This window comes from Micromys minutus, assembly GCF_963924665.1.
Source record: "Micromys minutus genome assembly, chromosome: 11".
Taxonomy (NCBI): domain Eukaryota; kingdom Metazoa; phylum Chordata; class Mammalia; order Rodentia; family Muridae; genus Micromys; species Micromys minutus.
The window spans coordinates 28,702,172-28,721,105 of NC_137980.1; the positions used below are offsets into that span (position 1 = coordinate 28,702,172).

At 45.0% G+C, this 18,934-nt stretch overlaps 1 protein-coding gene across 3 annotated transcripts in view; it reads left to right on the top strand.

Moving 5' to 3' along the window:
- Window positions 1-18,934, top strand: part of WDFY3 (WD repeat and FYVE domain containing 3) — a 217,632-nt gene that overhangs the window by 157,492 nt on the left and 41,206 nt on the right. Inside the window, exons 32-41 of one of the 3 annotated variants that reach the window (XM_080924896.1) lie at window positions 1,793-2,028; window positions 3,262-3,396; window positions 4,555-4,734; window positions 6,023-6,256; window positions 11,738-11,837; window positions 13,167-13,327; window positions 14,421-14,650; window positions 15,634-15,743; window positions 17,259-17,441; window positions 18,371-18,528. In XM_080924896.1, coding sequence (XP_080781022.1) covers window positions 1,793-2,028; window positions 3,262-3,396; window positions 4,555-4,734; window positions 6,023-6,256; window positions 11,738-11,837; window positions 13,167-13,327; window positions 14,421-14,650; window positions 15,634-15,743; window positions 17,259-17,441; window positions 18,371-18,528 — 1,727 coding nt within the window. The remainder of the gene's footprint in view (window positions 1-1,792; window positions 2,029-3,261; window positions 3,397-4,554; window positions 4,735-6,022; window positions 6,257-11,737; window positions 11,838-13,166; window positions 13,328-14,420; window positions 14,651-15,633; window positions 15,744-17,258; window positions 17,442-18,370; window positions 18,529-18,934) is intronic. The other 2 variants (XM_080924897.1, XM_080924898.1) reach the window with 2 other exon arrangements.

The window sequence follows — 18,934 nt, forward strand, 5'->3', positions numbered from 1 at the left end:
TCCAAAACCCAGTAACTTTTCAAGCAGGTTTATATAGTAACTTCTCAATCCACAAACCCTCTAGACAATAAGATTACATCCAACAGACAAAGATACAAACTGCCCTTCTATAAGAGATAAAAAGATCTATAGTATCCCATAAGAATATTCATATCTACCCAACGCCAATTAAGTCGATATGGATCCAGATCACCCTTCTCGAGCTCCATTTTGATTCCTTCCCCGAAATCTCTGTTCCTCTTTCGTTTTTCTTCCTTTCTCTGCCCACCTCTCCACTGTCCAATCATGTATCGACTTAACATAGATCTACATAGATGTATGTGTCAGCATCTAAGTCACATGATTGTTGTGATTCAGAAATGAGGTGATGTTTGAGCAGTCGTGGTAGATTGCTGTACATTTTTCTTTTCAATTCAGTCACACTGAGCAATTGATTAAGATACATATACTTGGGGGCTGGAGAGATGGCTCAGTTAAGAGCACTGACTGCTTTTCCAAAGGTCCTGAGTTCATTTCCCAGCAACCACATGGTGGCTCACAACCACCTGTAATGGGATGTGATGCCCTCTTCTGGTGTGTCTGAGGACGGCTACAGTGTACTTATACATAAAATAAATCTTTTTTTTTTTAAGTACATATATTTAAAAGCAACCTAGATGTAAACTTCTTTCATTGTGTTAAATAATGGTTACTCTTATCCTCAAATAACAGAAACAAATGTGTCTCCACTTGGAATTTTAATAGCTTCAGAGCGAAAGTCAGTCACTTGTCTGGTGGCCTCTGAGAAGGTCACGGAGTTCTATTGGAGGCCTGGCTGACATTCACTCTGCACTGAGCACTGTCCTAGGGGTGGGGTGGCAGAAGGACAGCGCTTGGGATGCATGCTGAAGCTCTTTCCTTCCGGGATTCCTGTGCATGTTCTCAGCCAAAGCAATCTTTTGGAAAAGCTTCAGACACTGGGTGACCCACTCAGCTTGTTGGGGCTACGGCCACAGTGGGCCTGGGTGTGCCTTTCCACGCCTGGGAGCTTCTGACACAGTGCACATTATGATATATAAGGAAGACATTTTTCTTCATGTAATCTTAAACCTGAATCCATACATAATTTAAGGACTGTGTCTTAGTTAGGGTTTTTGCTGTGAAGCTGTGAACAGACACCATGACCAATGCAAGTTTTATAAAAGACAACATTTAATTGGGGCTGGCTTACAGGTTCGGAGGTTCAGTCCAGTATCAAGGCAGGAGCATGGCAGCATCCAGGCAGGCATGGTGCAGGAGGAGCTGAGAGTTCTACATCTTCATTTAAGGAAGCCAGAAGTAGACTGAGCATCCTCAGGCAGCTAGGAGGAGTGTCTCCAAGCCCAGCCCCAGAGTTACACACTTTCTCCAACAAGGCCATTCCTTCTAATAGTGCCACTCCCTGAGCCAAGTATATGCAAACCATCATAGGCTGCAAATTTATGGGGTTTTTTTTTGGGGGGGGGGGTTGTCGTCTTTATCTTTCTGTCTTTCTTTCTTTCTTTCTTTGGACAAATGTATTTATTACATTGTTCTTTTGGATCAAGGTCATTCTTCTAATGAACAGGGTTTGTTTCACTAGGAGAAGCATTCATAGACTTACATCTGGTTCTCCCAGCTCTCTGTCAGAATCTGTATACTGATGGGCAGCCATGCTAAAAATGGGTCAGCTGTTGGCTGAGAGTGGGCTAAAGATGGGGTCCGCTGTGGGCAGCTAGCTAGCTTTACTTGTGTGAGTTCTGTTGCTAACTCTCTTCCCTAATCTCTTCTCTAGGATTCAATGTGGGCAGGAGTGCCGGAGGGAGATCCACGGTCAGGGAGATTAACCGGGATGCCTGCCATTTTCCCGGGTTTCTGGTTCTTCAGTCTTTCCTCCCTAAGCACACGAATGTCCCTGCCCTCTATTTTCTCCTCATGGCCTTGTTTCTACAGCAGCCAGTGAGTGAGCTGCCTGAGAACCTGCAGGTCAGTGTGCCTGTCACCAGCAGCCGATGTAAGCAGGGTTGCCAGGTAGGAATTACCTAGTAAGGTGTCACTGTAAAGCTTACAGATTCTGTTACTTCTGACGTTTAAAGTTTGATATGAGAATTTTAAAACTCTGAACATTTGCTAGGTAATTGTCCTAAAAAGACATGCTTTGGGTTTGCTTCTTCTCTCTTATAGTTGTTCTGTATGGTGAGTATGATGGTTTATGCACACAGTTCTTGGGTGACAGTAATGATGGTCTAAAGGATTGTTTGGAGTAATGTAACTTCACCTAGAAATATGATTTCACTTTCAGATCGTTAAAAATGAAGGGAGGGTTGGGGAGATACTGAGTCTGCCAAGTGCTTGATGTGTAAGCCTGAGGACCTGGGTTCAGATCCCCAGAACCCGAGTAAGAAGCCACCATGGCTGCACATTCTTCAGGTGACCCCCTGTCATTGATGAACTTCGGGGTCAATGAAGAGACTTTGTCTCAAAACATAAAAATGAAGACTGGAGAGTGATCAAGGAGAGACAGACACCAGGCATCAGCCTTGGGTACACACACACACACACACACATACACACACAGACAGACATCAATGAATAGGTACAAGTCTTGATTTGAAAAATATTTTAATTTCTTAATGACTAAATAACATCAACATTTTCAGGAAGCCAGCAAAAATCTGAGTTGTCCTTGAAGACTATTAAAATTGTCTAAATGTGGCTGATGTCTGTAGTTTTATAAAGACTTTAGCCTTTAAATTCAAATTTGCTTCCATCCAGTGCCATCTGGCACTCAAATCACCTTCAATATTTGACCAAACATTCCCATGAGATCTGAAGTAGTACTGTTACACTGAATCAAGGTAGAGACTTGTGCATTGCAGGATGTGCTTCCCAGGTGCTTGCAAGGTGCTATGCTCATAAGTGATGTGTAAATTGTTCTTTGTAAGTCTAATTTTGTCAGATCTTACTTGTAAGTAACACAAATTCGAGTCATTGCTGAGTTTGAAGAGTGGATTTAGTTGTGTGCCTCAAAACTTCTTGCTTGAGACTGTCACGTTTATAATTTCATATTTTGTTGATGCATGTGGGGGTTGTGGCCAGATTTTTGTCGGGGGGGGGGGGTGCGGGCTGTGGGCAGGTAACTGTGAGCTGGTTCTTCCATAGAGAATGGAAGTAGCTCTGACCTCTTTGTGATGCTGGAATTTCTAAAGATCTCCTCTAGAACAAGAACAGGTAGTGACCGGCTGTTGCTTGTTTGATCTGCAGTTTGATCTGGATTCCATCTGGACATTTATATTTGGCGTTCCCGCCTCCAGCGGGACGGTGGTCTCTTCCATCCACAATGTGTGCACAGAATCTGCTTTCTTGCTGCTGGGGATGCTACGCAGCATGCTGAATTCGGTGAGTTAGGGGCAGGAGAGCCTGCCTGCGAGCTGTCTACCTAACAGACCAAGTTTGTTGTTACTGTAGTCGCCTACTTCCCTGTCCCTCTAGATCCCACCCTTATGTAAGAACAGTTAGACCACAGGTTAGGAGAAGGGTGTGGTTCTGTGGTAGACTGTTTCCCTCCCACATGTGAGCTGGGGTTTCACACTCAGCTCTTAAGAGACCTGAAACCACCCGATATTCCAGACGGGTTAACTTCTTTGTCCTTCTGTTTCCCAAGTTCAGATGTCTGGTGATAACGGTACCTACCTCATAGTGCCATGATGATTTAATGAAGTAACATATACCCAAAATTCTTTAAAGAGTACCATAAGTACTAGCTTAGATATATTCAATTGATACACATGTATAATCATGGTATCTTGTATACATTATATGGCTACACATTGAGACTCTAAAACCACTCTCATTCAGGGGTTAAAGCATCAGCAGACAAATGTTATTTCCTTTTTCACACTTCTTCTTTTGAACTTAGAGATGAAGAATTGGAAGCGACAGCTCCTGCCCCCTCCCCCGTCTGCCCAGTGATAGATGACATAGTTCATGCACAGCTTAGATGTGTGTCAGAAAAGAGGCTGACCTAGATTCCTTGAAGTATCTGTATCTGATAGATATGACTTTAATTCACACTATTGTTCCATTGTCTGAAAACAAAACATTGCTATTAAATTCGTGCCCTTAGGGTACCCTGGGGGTCTCACTATCATGCTGGTCCATAAACAAATGTAAAAGTCTAATAAGGAAGGTGCCACCCTCCGGTGGCATATTTTTCAAATACTTGTGTGTGTGTTTTCTTTACTGCTCACCTGTAGTACTGGTCTTCCACTGTGCTGTCCTGCAAGGCCCTTAGGGAGAAAACGACTTTGAGTATTTGATCCTACTCCCTGCTTTCTGACAGGACGCACGGGAGCAGGGAGCCGCTGGGATGCAGGCCCGCATCCCCATAGCAACGAGGGTTCTTAGCCGTGCTACAGGGTGCCCGCCAGGGTTCTAAGAACGTGGCTGGTTTTCTGGCTATTAGATCTGCTTACATGTGTGCACACGCCTCTTTGCTCATGTGTGACATTTCTTCAATGTTAAGACATGAACAATAATGAGTTCTCTCCGTGTTAGCCATGGCAGTCAGAGGAAGAGGGCTCGTGGCTCCGAGAGTACCCCGTGACTCTGATGCAGTTCTTCAGGTACCTGTATCACAACGTGCCAGACCTCGCCTCCATGTGGCTGAGCCCTGACTTCCTGTGTGCCTTAGCAGCCACCGTCTTCCCCTTCAACATTCGCCCGTACTCAGAGATGGTAAGGCGAGGGAGGGGATGGTGGTGATAGTCAGGCTGGAGCTAGGCTCCCATGGTGGGGAGCAGACCTTTGTCTTCCTGAGCTCCTGACCACCTTTCTGTTTGTCACTTTCTGTCCCACCTGTCTGTCACTGCTGTGAAAGCTCCTGATTTCCCTCAGAGCCTGAGCCCCCCTGCTGTCCTCTTCCTCCCACCTCCCTGCTGCTGTCCCTAGCCAGGCAGCTGCTCTTGCAGATCCTGCCCATAAGGTGGTGCCCGTGTCCTTAAAACATGTTCCCTATAGGTAACAGGACTGCCGCCAAATCGAACTGCTTTCTTTTTTATTTTGAAAAGTAGATGTTTATTTTTAACACGTAGAGCTGCATAGTCACACAGAGTTGACTTTCTTTGTAAACGATGAAATGACTGTGATTCCTTCTGCTCAGCTTTTCTTAGCTTGCTCAGCCTGTTGTTTTGTACAGACGTTAATGGGAAACATTAGGCTGCGATCAGACACAGCACAGATACTTCTGCTCTCTCACAAGCCCAAAGACTTAGCTCCTGATTCTTGTATCATGTGTTACAGGGTCTGAAGTAAACATCCTTCTTCATATCCATTGTTTTATTGATAGAAATTCAAAACGCTCATTCAGTCTTGTAAAGAGGTGTTTGGCTCCTGACCTCAACACCTGGCTGGATTATAGTTTTAGAATCCTTGGTTTAGTTTTAAAAGTGTGCATGTATATGTGCTCATGCTTGTACGTGTGTATGAATGTGTGCGTATGTGTAGATGCATATATGAACTTCCTTATCTTCTTATCAACATTCGTGACTTGTTTGCTGCTCTTTTTTCTTGAATTAAACCTGTAGCTATTTTGTTAATTTGGGCTTTGTTCACCTGCCAAAAAAGGGGGGTGGGGAGAAACGTCAACCCTTGGGGATCATCATTACACCATTATACCCTATTCTTCTGTGACCTGTGACATTGGCTTTCCAGTAGCCAGCCTTCAGATGTATAGACAATCACCCTCATGTTACCAATTCATTTACCTGAAGTATGTATAGCTCCATAAAGCCAATGTATTACAGTGAGCCAGAGTGACATGGCATGGTGCCCAGAGGCCGTCTTGGAAGCAGTGTACAGCCATGAACTTCATGGGAAGGAAAAGCTTGGGGCAGGTAGCCTGCTTCCTACACACAGCTGCTTGGCACAGCTGCCACCACAGTTTGGATTTGTTTTGTGTTTTAGCTCCTGTACTGTGGAGGTGCTTCATAAACTCTGATGGGAATCCGCCTGCTTTTTTCGTTAGGTGACAGATCTGGATGACGAGGTCGGGTCTCCAGCCGAAGAGTTTAAAGCTTTCGCCGCGGATACGGGGATGAACAGGAGCCAGTCCGAGTACTGCAATGTGGGCACCAAGACCTATCTGACCAATCACCCAGCTAAGAAGTTCGTCTTTGACTTCATGAGAGTCTTGATCATCGACAACCTCTGTCTTACCCCGGCCAGCAAGCAGACGCCACTAATTGATCTGTTGTTGGAGGTAACAACAAAGAAACATGTGTAGCTCTTTCCTGCCTCACTTTTATAATGAGAACATTAATCTCCAGTTACGTTCTGTGCAGAATACTTTTAGACTTCCAGGTCTTCTGGATAACATACAAGCAGAACATGTGAGGGTACACGCTTTCTAACATGACACACGTGGTGGACATTCTCTGATCCACTTTTCTCATTCTCTAAACATGCTTCCCCTTTACCCCTTTATCACCTTTTTCTCCCTAGGGTAAACTCTTCCAGTAAGGGTGGAACGATTCGTCAGGAGTGTGCTATACACGGTTCCTCACCCGTGCAGTTAGGCTATGGACGTAACTAGGGAAGAGACCGGGCAGGGACTGCAGCTCTGTTCCCTAGAACTTTATCTTCAAGATAGACACACCCTGCTTTCAGCTCCTAGGCAGGTGTGTGCATATGCCAGCCCTCACTAACCGGCCTGACGTTAAGCAGTCACACTCACTCACCACCCCTGCCCATGACTGCTCCCCTATCTGGTCCACCTTACAAAGCTTTCCCAAAGACAGCAGGCTCCCGTTTGTCCCTTCCTGCGGTGGCTGACAGGAATCAGTGGCAGCACCAGAGAAGAGAGACTCAAGTGCCATCATGGCCGGCTGTAGAGGTGAACCATCCCTAAAAACCACTGTCAGATGTTCATCTCAAGCGGGGTATGCTGCTCTGGGAGAGACCGTACAAGGCTGTGGCTTTGATTCTAAACAGTGGTGTCAAATGACCAGAACAAGAAAATATTTGCCTCTTGATATCACTAAAGGAAATAGAACAAGAGCAAGTAAATGACTGGCAGGTTCTTCTGGCCAGTGCAGTACAAGGTACCAAAGAGTCCTTGCTGTGCAGTGAGGCTAAAAGTGTGGGGACTGCTATCTTCAGAGGGAGGAATGGACAAGCACTCAGCACTACACATAAGCAGTTTCCCTGCTCCCTCTAGTGGCCAAGGCTGTTATGCAACCCAAAACCATGGAAGTTGCTTATGTCACTCCCCGAAAAACATCTCAGTTTGGCCAATTAAAAGAAGTCGTTACAGAATTTAGGAGGATTTTAACCAGGTCACACGTGTTTAAAATTGGCAGAAAGGTGTGTCAGCAGTAAGCCATGGGGTTAAAAGCTTGCCTGATAGAACTTATGCCTCTGGGAGCCTTGAGGGACTAGACCTGGAGCCTGCTGGTGGGCCTCAATGTGAGCCTTATGGCCATCGGAGACAGAGCTCACTGAAGGAAGCTGCTGATAGAGCTCCGCGGTGGAGCTCAGTAATGGACAAACGAGACAGCTCGAGAAGAGAGACGATCAGCACCTTAGTATCTAGGGTAGAAACAGCCTGTGAAAACTGCAATTACAAGGTGGTATTCAGGAGAGAGGTGCTTGGTTAGCATTCGGAGGTCAGTGGACCTGGCCTGGCGTTTCTGAAGCTTCTACGAACACTAACAAGTAATTGACTAGTCACGAGTAACTAGCCGTTAGTCCTGAATGAGCCGTGGGCTCCTGCACCCGTGTCAGCTCCAGCACGTCTCACATGGGTGTGTGCAGTCGTGCCACTTTTGAACAGAGAGCCAAAGGTTAGAATTAGAGTTTAGGAACAACCGAGTGTCTGATTGGAGCCCTGGACAGACATTAAACTTTTTTTAAAGGTTAATTTATGTATATATGAGTACACTGTAGCTGTTTTCAGATACACGAGAAGAGGGCATTGGATCCCATTATAAATGGTTGTGAGCCACCATGTGGTTGCTGGGAATTGAACTCAGACCTCTGGAAGAGCAGTCAGTGCTCTTAGCCACTGAGCCATCTCTCCAGCCCAGGGTGTTAAACTCTTTAAAGCTATAGATGAATTTTCATGTGTCTTTTTGTCTCCTGTAACAGGTGACAGAGTCTCTTAGTGTGTTAAATATTTACTTAACTATGTGCCTGTTAGACAGGAGATACAATACCATCTTAACCAGAAATGTTGGCATTGTTTTTTAAAAATTGAAATGGGGAGATTGCTCAGGCACCACACAAATGGCCTGCACACATAGAGTCTCTATAAAGTAGTTGCTACTTTAGTGTAAGTTACTTTACACACACACACACACACACACACACACAAGCATACACAGGTTAGTTAAAAATACTGTTTTTCATTCCTTCCTTTAAAAGCATGATTCTTCTGATTATGAAGTCTATCCCAGGGGGGCTTCCATAGCAGAGCTGTGTGTCTGCTGCTTCCCAGCGCGAGACAGGTCCTTAAACCCACTAGCTTTGACCTGGAAGCTAAGTGTATTCTCTTTAGTCTTACTAGTGTGGTTCTGTGGTCGGAGAACTGCTATGCTGATTACATCTACACATGGGCACGTGGGTTTATTTTCTTTAGCAAGCCCTAAAACTAGGAGATTCTTGTTCATATAGACTGTGAGTGCTTCTGAGGCTGCTGTTCATAGAGAATGTTCCAGTGTGTCCCTGAAGCGCCTGTGATGTTCATACTGAGTGTGATGCTGAGGCCCCTGATCATACAGAATGTTTTGAGTGTACTGCTGAGACCTGCTGTGGTCATGAGTGAGACCTTAGGGGAAAAGACTGAAATTCTCAGTAAGAAATACTTGGGTTGGATCTGCTCTGTTTGTTCCTCTGAAACTCCATGCCTTCTGTGTAAAGAAGCCATCCGGTTGTTGTGAGAGTTGCTTGTGTGCATGTTACCCAGTAATTCTGAGGAGTCGTGGATGTAAGGTGCCCGCTCTGTGACCTTGTCCATCGTTATGGCTACTTTACTGTTAATTCATTATCCAGTGATCTAACCATCAAACCTGTCTCTGGTAAGAATAATGAAAATCAAACAAGGCTGCACAGGTAACAGTTAGAACACAGTCCCAGCACTTGAGACATACAGAGAACGCCCGGAGGCCTGGCTTAGGAGTATCTAGTGACTGTTCTGGAATCCTCTGCTGTTGCCACCCAGCTGCCCCTGGTGGAGTAGCTGGACTTGCTAGGGGTCAGATTGAGAGCGGAGCAGAGGAGTCAACAGCTCGGCTGAGGTTAGTCATGAACTTTTGTTGTTGTTGTTCTGCAAGATGTTGTTATTTTTAGATGACAAAATATGGCAGAGGGTTCTCTCAAGACTCCTGGCACTGTTCTGAGAAAAAGGAAAGGTATCTTGCTGTTCATAGTCTTAACTTGAGCAGACAGTCTCAGAATAATGGCATATAAGGACGTGTGACCATGTCCTGTCTGGTCCCTGGGATCATCACCCTGAAAGCCCCACATCTGCAGCTAAAAGCTGAGAACTTTACGTGACAACAGCAGGATAGTTTCATTAAAATTTCCTGGAATTAGGCAAGTGTTCATATTATCCAAAGGCTTGAGCTGTCACAGTTGGCCCAGGAGTAGGACTGCCCGCTCCAAGTGTGTGACAGCTCTGGAGACTGCAGTCTTCCTGAGCGTCCCAGCCAACCTGCGGTGGTTAGGGACACAAGCATTAGTGAATGCTACCCAGAGCTCTGTTGTCAACAAAACAGGGAGAGGCAGAAATGTCTTAGTACATTTCTCAGAACAACCAGATGGCTCCTTTACAAAGAAGGAATGGAGTTTCAGAGAAAAAACAGAGCAGATTGAACCCCAGGTATTTCTAATATCAATACTTACTGCTACTAAAAAATGTTTCTAGTTCCAGAAGGACTTGAGGATGAATTTAGTTCTCTGACTTCAGGGTGATGATGAAATTTATATTTGTTACTGGCCTTAGTTGCCTAGTTCAAATGGTCTTCCTGGGCGTCACACAGCCTTACTTTGAAAAAGAACTTCAGATTTCTTAGGATTTCTTGAATGTGGGCACCACTGTGACCTTTAAAATTACTCATTAGAGTCCTTATGTGCCAACTGTAGGTCCTTGGTATATAATATCTTTATATTATTAACTGGCAAATGCCACTTTGAAATAGATGTTTTCATTTTAGAGACAGGGTGTAACTGTTGGTTATTGTCAACTTGACACAAATCTAGAGTCATTTTGGAAAAGATACTCTCGGCTGAGAACATGCCCCTACCCGGTGGCAGACAGGTGGCCCTGAGTTGTATAAGAAAGCAGCTGAGTAAGCCACAAGAAGTGGATGAGATGGTCATCTTACCAATAGTTGGAGGGCTGTCCTCCTGTTTGTCTGCAAAGGCCCGACAGCACACCTCCACTTACATATACAAGAACATTGTGACAGTTGGAATTGTCCACTGTGTTGTCAAAGGCCTGGCACTTCAGAAGGATGACAGGGGCATTCTTGCCATTTGCCAGGCTATGTACTTAAAAGTTAGGTGCCTGGGTTGTTCTGCTGAATGACCAACAGAAGAAGCAGCTGTCAGTGTGTAGTTCAACTATGTCTTGAGCTTTTACTCAAAACTCCATCAGAAAGCCAGCTACACGGCTACTCACTGCATAAAGCGCACTGCTCACAGGCAGCTATATGTGCATCCTCACTGGCTCCAGCCAGCCACGGTGCTTCCCTTCACAGATAGGAAAAATACAACCCTTAGTTTCCTGCCTCTTAACAGATATGAATCTCAGCACTGAATTGTGGGCTAAATTAACTTTTTCTTTGTTATCTTCCCCCATTAAGGACTCTTGGCTACTGTATTTGGGTTTTTACATTTACTTTAATGACTTTATGACTTATTTTATATATTTTTCCTTATTTCCTTATTTCCTGCTGAAATGTGATACAGTGGTAAATTACCAAATATTTTCCACATACTGTTGTAGTAAATATTATTTTGGGGGGGGGTTTATTTCGTTTAGACCATATAGTTCCCAAATAAAAAACACCAAAAAAAAAAAAAAAAAAAAAAAAAACTTTATAATATGTTTTAAGGCGGGACAGATCTCTACCCTCTATGTATTTTGTGTCTACTCCCTGTCAATAACCCCAGGTCATCCCTTGGTCTGTTCAGCTTGGGCCACTCCTACTCCAACAGGCGGGGCCTCAATGGCCCTGCACTCAGGGTCTGCCTACCCCACGGTGACTTCCTTCTCTCTCCTCCCATGGTCCCTGCCTGAGACCCCAATGAGACCTCCAGCCATGCCTACCTCTCCTCCGAGATACACGCTGTAGGGATCTTTAGTAATATATCAGGGATGATTTGAGGGCAAGGTTTATACAGCAAAAGCTGTGTACATGAGGATCTGTTCATCTCGGGATATAATATTTAGCCTTTGAATACACCACCAGACCAACCCATTACTTATGTTCGGGGTCAGGGTCCGGAAGGAATCATTTTGGAGATGGGGCTTTTTCTTTATACTGTTTAAAATTCTGTGGTTTGAAAAGTAAAGAGTGTGGTTATGTGCACAGATGACCCTCCTGTATCATTCTCTGTGTGCCGGCTTCAACTGGTTTCATCTTTCTGACACGGTGTACAGTGTAACTATGGTGGGACCCATGATTATGTAGTTAGTATCTTTCTGATTCTGATATGTGTGTGTTGTTTTAATATACAGGCTTCCCCTGAGAGATCTACAAGAACTCAACAGAAAGAATTCCAGACACACATTTTGGACAGCGTGATGGACCACTTGCTTGCAGCGGACGTGTTACTGGGTAATTGTGTTTAATTTCTCAGTGCTCGTATTAACCACTTTCCTGTCTCCAAGCTCCAAGTTCTCCTTCCTTCTGTCTCTCAGTCTGGCCCATTGTGTAACATTTTCCACGTTTGAGGTGGTGCGTTCATGGCTCTGCACGCGGCAGTTGTTAGCGTCACTAGAGTGCTGTGTCTCCTACACATATGCTCATTCCGGTTATTGCTGATAGATGTGGAATTTTCCACTGCTGCAAACATTTACCCAGGAGCCACGAACACATATAGAATGTGTGTCTATAGGGTAGCTGAATCTCCAGCATGTGCACGCTCGTCTTGAGAGTGTTTCTGAAAGCCTGTGCACTGGGCAGTATTCTCTGAAGGCATTTGTACGAACTGCAACACAACAGTTCCACTGAGACATTTACGGTAGAGACATCACTCACATATCAGACAACAGACTATTTCTAAGAGAAGAAAGTGTATTGGTTCGAAGCCACGCGTAGTGTGGCTACCTGTCATTCAGGCATGACTCCAGAAGCTACATCAGGAGGATTACAGGTTTGAGGAAAGCCTAGGCTACCTAGTGAGACCCTCCTCAAAAAGCAGAAGTCTTAGCAATTTGCTCTGTCTACCACTCTTGAGTGATCACTTGAATCGTAGGACCTCTGTGCTGGTAAATTAATGGGTCACTTTTTTTTGTAGAGCAATTTGCCAGATGTAATCTTCAGATATGTAACTGTGTTCTCAAAACTAGACATCAAGTCACAATTGTGTGCCTGTTCTCCTCTGCTGAGATCGTCTGTGCCACAGAAGGACACAGAGCCCCAGCAGGGGCATAAGAAATGATCTTGTATGTGGAGTCTCCAGTTGGCGCAGTGTGGACGAGGAGAAGAGCTGCGCCAAGGCAGTGTGTTCATAGCAGCCCGCTGGAGGCGCTGGGGTCACCTAGTGAGGAGAGACTGCACTGTGGCTCACAGCTGTCTGTGGCACTGTGGGAAGTGCGCCACAGAGTCTTCTGTGGAGGACTTTCTATTCCCATTCATTATTCACAGACATTCCATGTCTAATTGAACTTTTTTATCAGGTGGAGATACGCTGTCGCTGACAGTTCTAAGTTCTCACAGGCCAGCTTTAGATGTAAGAATCTTTGCAGGGACTTTTAGCCCACAGGCCTCAAACGTGAGGAAATATTCTTTCTGGTGGTTATCCTGATTTCCAGCTGTGCACACAGTTTTCTTCAGATGGTCCCTAAGAGCATGTTCATGGGTACACTCAGCTTGCCTTAGCCTGTGCCTCTAGGGTCTTGTGCCTGTAGATAGCAATTTTCTCTTTTACCTGCCGGGATTTAGGGGAAGACGCGTCTCTGCCTATTACCAGTGGAGGAAGCTACCAGGTATTGGTGAACAACGTGTTTTATTTCACACAACGCGTGGTGGACAAGCTTTGGCAAGGCATGTTCAACAAAGAATCTAAACTTCTTATAGATTTTATAATTCAACTCATCGCCCAGGTAATCCATCGTCGCTATTAACAGTGCAGCACGTTTTTCTTTGGATAATCTTTTTCCTATTGTGCCACAATTCCTGGAAGTAGATGTAACTAACAAGAGTGAATATTGGCATTAGGTATACCCAAACTCTGTAGAAAGTGATTAAAAAGTACACCCTCCTCCTCCCCGAGGCCAGTGCTCCTTCCGAAAGCGCCTGGTGTTTTCAAAGGTGATTGTCCTCCTGCTTACCATTAAATCCCGTAGTTATCACCCTGGTAATGTCATTGTATGAAGACCATGGCATGAGCATCCATACTGAGGGGACTTGTTCCCGTCAGCTGACCCTCTACTGGACTGTCATTCATAGTCCTTAGAGTACTTCCCTTCGTGCATGCTTGACTGAAGAGCATGTGGCACACGTAACTAATCTTACTTTATAATGTAGAAAAGTTGGACATACTTTCCCCTGTATATTATGGTTTCTGGTTTTGTGGGTTTATGGTGTGTGTGTGTGTGTGTGTGTGTGTGTGTGTGTGTGTGTCTGAGTCTATGTGTTTCTTGTATTTTGTTTTCATAGTTGTTCATTTCTTTGTTGGGGGGCATGTAGTTTAGTAGGTGGGGGGAAAACCCAATGTTAGAATTTATAGCCAAAAGAAATAAAATTTCAATTCAAATTCCCTTTTACAATTACATGAATGACATATGGTGATTATGAACAAATTAAAAAATGTAAAAAGGAAAAGGAAAAAGCCCTCATTTCTATGCTGTACTTCAGCACTTGCGATGTGCTGTGCTCTGCTGGTGCGGTGGGGTAGACCATTCCCTAAGACATGCGTTTGCAGTAAGCCAGAGAGCAGCTCTCAAGGAAGGGTGAAGCCAGACCACAGCATAGCTCCCACGGATGCGCCGGTGTACTCTACTCATAGAGACCATTCATCCTAACTAGGGTAGTGTGGTGGAGGCCTCCTCCCAGGGGCTCAGTATTCTTCAGCCAAGCGCTCCGAGGACTTAGCATGGCGCCTGTTGTCCAGTAGCTGATGCGAGTGTGCTGGTGAATGACAGCGGGTTTGCATGTTTTGTCCTCTGACTGAAAAGATCTCTTTGATTTCTTCAGTCGAAGAGACGATCTCAGGGCTTGTCGCTGGATGCGGTGTATCACTGCCTCAATCGGACCATCCTCTACCAGTTTTCCCGCGCCCACAAAACCGTCCCTCAGCAAGTAGCTCTCCTGGACTCACTCCGAGTCCTTACTGTGAACCGGAACTTAATCCTGGGACCCGGAAACCATGACCAGGAATTCATTAGCTGTCTTGCTCACTGCCTGATTAACCTACATGCTGGAAGGTAAGTCTCTCTCGGGTTCCGTTTGCCCTGCTGTCTTTGATTCCTTATATCCTTTGTAACGATTGTCTTCTTACTTCTAATTATTTTTGTTTACTGCTTTATGAAAACCACACAGGGCAAGTGTTGCATTTTAGTAGAAACAATGAGGATTTTTTTCCTTTTCATTTACTTTTACATCTTTAAATGTTTCATAATCACCATATGCCATTTATGTAATTGTAAAAAGATACTTTTTATTGGAAAAAGGTGTTTTATACAATAATTCTAATCATGTTTTCTCCTCTGAGGTTTTCCCCACTGACCCAACAATACACCCTTTTTCTTTCTCTCTTTAGAAAACAAACAGGCTAACAAAACAAAAGTTAAAAAAAAATAAAATAAAATAAACCAGAATAAAAAGAAAAAGAGAAAAATCACAAGAAACTCACAGGCACGCATATGTGCAGGCAAAAGCCAGTAAGAAATAAACAGATAGATAAACCTCAAAGCAATGTGAGACACAATGTTTTCAGAGATGGCAGTGGGTTCCTCTCGTGCTGGCGTTAGTGCTATAGAAGGTAGGGCCATGTTGTCCTTATCTTCAGGGAGAGAAGAGCCTGCCACTTGAGGGCAGCTCTTAAGTGCCTCACTGATAACGGAAGCGAAAAAGAGAGAGCTACAGACAACTGGGGAGGCCACGGTCTTAGAGAAGAGACCTTTCTGTAATTTCCAGAAAAAATGTTACTGTTCATCTTAAGCACCTCCAAGGTTACCACAGCATTCTGGATGCCTAGGACCTGAACTCCGTGCATTTGTGAGATCATCCCTTAAAAATGCACCCCCTATGGTAAATTAGGAGTCCTGTTTTTGTGTCTGCTGAATGCCAATCTGGCAGTAATGAGACTGTGATAGGGCCAGTGCTCACCCGTGTCTGCAGAGTAATTCGTAGTGATTACAGTGTTTGGCTATACCGTCCCCTCAGATGTCTGGTTTGACTGTTTCAGCAGTGTGGAAGGATTTGGACTGGAAGCCGAGGCACGCATGACCACGTGGCATATCATGATTCCCTCAGACATCGAGCCAGACGGCAGCTACAGCCAAGACATCAGTGAAGGTAATCTTCCCTGGCTGATGGTGGGAGTGCTGTTCGTTTCCAGTTTAGACATAACAGTGCTGGTTTCAAAAACTACTAACAGCAATCTGTATGCGTGTCAGCCTACACCAGACTGTCTTCAAGCGCTCAGCCCGATGACGCTAACCTTGAACCTTCTTAGGAAACGTCGTGGCATCTGTGCTGCAGATGCTAACCAGCCTTGCCTAGGACTGCGATGCTGTGTTGGCACATCCTCTGCTAGAGACAGATGGTTTCTGAGACAGCCTATCATCAGTACCATTTGATCATTTTGCTTACCTGTTTGTTTTCAAGTCAGGGTTTCACTACATACCTAGGCAGGCCTTAAACCCGCTATGTGAGCTCTGCAGACCAGTCTCACTGGGAGCTCGTGACACTGTAGATTGTGGAGCTGCTCTGACCTATTGAGTCAGTCTCCAGGGCTGGTGGTCGACTTCTAGGGACTGTAAGGCTTGCTAAGGATAGATGGGCAAGCCGCTGTTAGGGCGTAAACAGATGCAGGAGATATGTGGGAGTGTGGAGGGTCCTCAAAACAAAAGGAAGAGGAGCCATCTGTGATGCTGTACACACTTAGTACCAGCAGTCAGGAGGCAGAAGTGGGTGTCTGCCAGTTCAAGGCCAACAACCAAGACTGCAGAAGAGCTACTGTATGACCTGCCTATGACTCTCCTGAGTGTACCCAAAGGACTAAGTCCGCTTACCGTAGAGATACGTGAATATCCATGTTTGTGTCTGCGCTGCGCTGCTACCACAACAGCTGGGAAATAGAACCAGTTGCTCAACCATTAAGACAAGTGAAATCTTGCCATTCCCAGGGAAAAAAAAATAAGATGGTCCTGGAAACCACTATTTAGTGAAATGAGCCAGGCTCTGAAAAGCGATGCTACCTGTGTACATCATACGTGGGTCTAGATTCAAGTGCGTGTACGTGTAAGAGAGATTGGGAGGACTTGAGAGTTATTGGGGTCACCATGAGAGATGGAGGAGGTCCTGCCAGTGAAAGAAGAGCTGAGGTGGGACACAGGAGTGGGGCTGGGGTGGGGAGAGCACCAGCACCAGAGAGAGGGAGGGCGTAGGACCAGCACTAACTGAAACAGTAAGTTAAATATGAGGAAAGGAAGGGAAATGTTTTTAAGGGCCTGAGGATATGGCTGCTACACAGGGTCTGTGATTCAGTTGGGGTTAAAGGACAGTTTGAGACCTCAGTTCTTATCTAGAAGTTTGAAGATAGATACTTGTAATATTTTTATTTTATAAATGAATAATACAGCATTTTTTTCATGGATGTAAAGCTTGTTTTTTTTTTTCCTTTTTTTTTCCTTTTAAAATATTTTTCACATAGACAAAACTTGGGCTTATATACATTAAATACCTGCTTTCATTGAACCGAATGTAATATAATTGTAAATATTGTTTTACACTTAAGTACAGTGGAGCAAAGCAGGAAGCGAAGCCTGCCTTTGTGTTCTCTCGGGGTCCTTTCTTCCTGTTCCCTAGGGCGGCAGCTCCTCATTAAAGCCGTCAACAGAGTTTGGACTGAGCTGGTCCACAGTAAGAAACAAGTCCTGGAGGAACTCTTCAAGGTCAGCCTGCCAGTGAACGACAGGGGCCACGTGGACATAGCTGTCGCTCGGCCACTCATAGAGGAGGCTGGTCTGAAATGCTGGCAGAATCACTTGGGTAAGCAGGGTCCTGGGTCGCACGGCTGCTGCCCCTGCGCACTGCAGACTGCTTCCATTTTGTACAGCTGAGCCTCTGCACTGCCACCTGCGCGTGGGGTCAGACACTAACACCTCACAGATGGCACACACAATCTAAGCTACAACTCCACAGCCTCTTATCCATAACACCGGCTTTAGAAGCCCTCGAAATGTGGTTTTCTTATTAAAACTGCCTTGGTAGTTATTTTTATCATTTGAGGTACAAACAGTCATCAGTTTGTCTGTGATGTTAACGTGCTATGTTGCAGTATTCTGCGGTGGATCCTCGGTGCTTTACAGTGTACAATGTTTGCCCCTCATAGCTTTCTTAAATGTAAAACATGCTGTGTTCCAAAATATTCCCAACAACAAAAGTTCTTGGGTGACAAATGGTGAAACGTTAGCATGGAGACACATGGCCATTTAAATTTTCACTTTAGTCGATTGCCATCATCACCGCCAAACACTAACTCAGCCACCACATAATTGTCAAGCACCCATTCTTAATCAGGATCAGCAATAAGTCTGATACCTGAAAGACATGTGCGTCTGAGGTAGCGTTTGTAGCAGCTCTTCATCGGATCTGCTCAAGGCGGGAAAGGGGCAGGGGCCGCTGGGCTCTACACTGCTGTGTGTTCTGTGTCTGCAAGCCTAAGGCGTGTCGTTTACATGGGCTCAATGACAGCCAAAAGTCGGAGCTATAAAGTAGAACAGTGGCCGGCACTCTGATAGAAGTTGCGGAGTGTGGTCCGACTTTCAGACAGTGCTTGACCATGAGAGCTGCAGCCACAGGAAGGGAATGGTGGATAATGGGGGAGGACTGTGATCTGTAACCATAATATATGAAAAAGTACGACAGACTAATCAGTATACCTTAAACTGTACAGTTACTTAATTCTAAACTTACAGCCCACGAGAAGAAATGCATAAGTCGAGGAGAAGCCTTGGCGCCTACCACACAATCCAAACTGTCCCGGGTCAGCAGCGGCTTTGGTCTGTCCAAGCTAACAGGATCAAGAAGGAACCGAAAGGAAAGCGGCCTTCATAAGCACAGTCCTTCCCCCCAGGTACAAGGCTCACCTGCATGGCCCGTGTGACTAGTGGTTACATCTTCAGGGTCACTGTGTTTTATATAAGCCTGCTAATATATGCGAGCAGAAGTCTGGAAGTGGAACTTTTCTATACTCTGCTTTAGAAGAGAGAGGGCTGTGTGTCTTCCTTTTGTAAAATGCACGTGGCACTGGGTATGTGTATCCTTCTCATAACTGGACCCAAATGGCAGTGAGAGACGGACAGACTATTAACATGTCTTCTGGCTGTGAATAATGCCCTTATTGATAACTACAGGAAGCATACAGTGGTAACTGAGGAGTGTTTACCTTCATAGTCTAGTTGTAAATACTTGAGATTCCTTTTATTAAATCTCAGCTCCCTCCTTAAACCTTTCATCCTTAAAATTGACCCTTCGGGCAG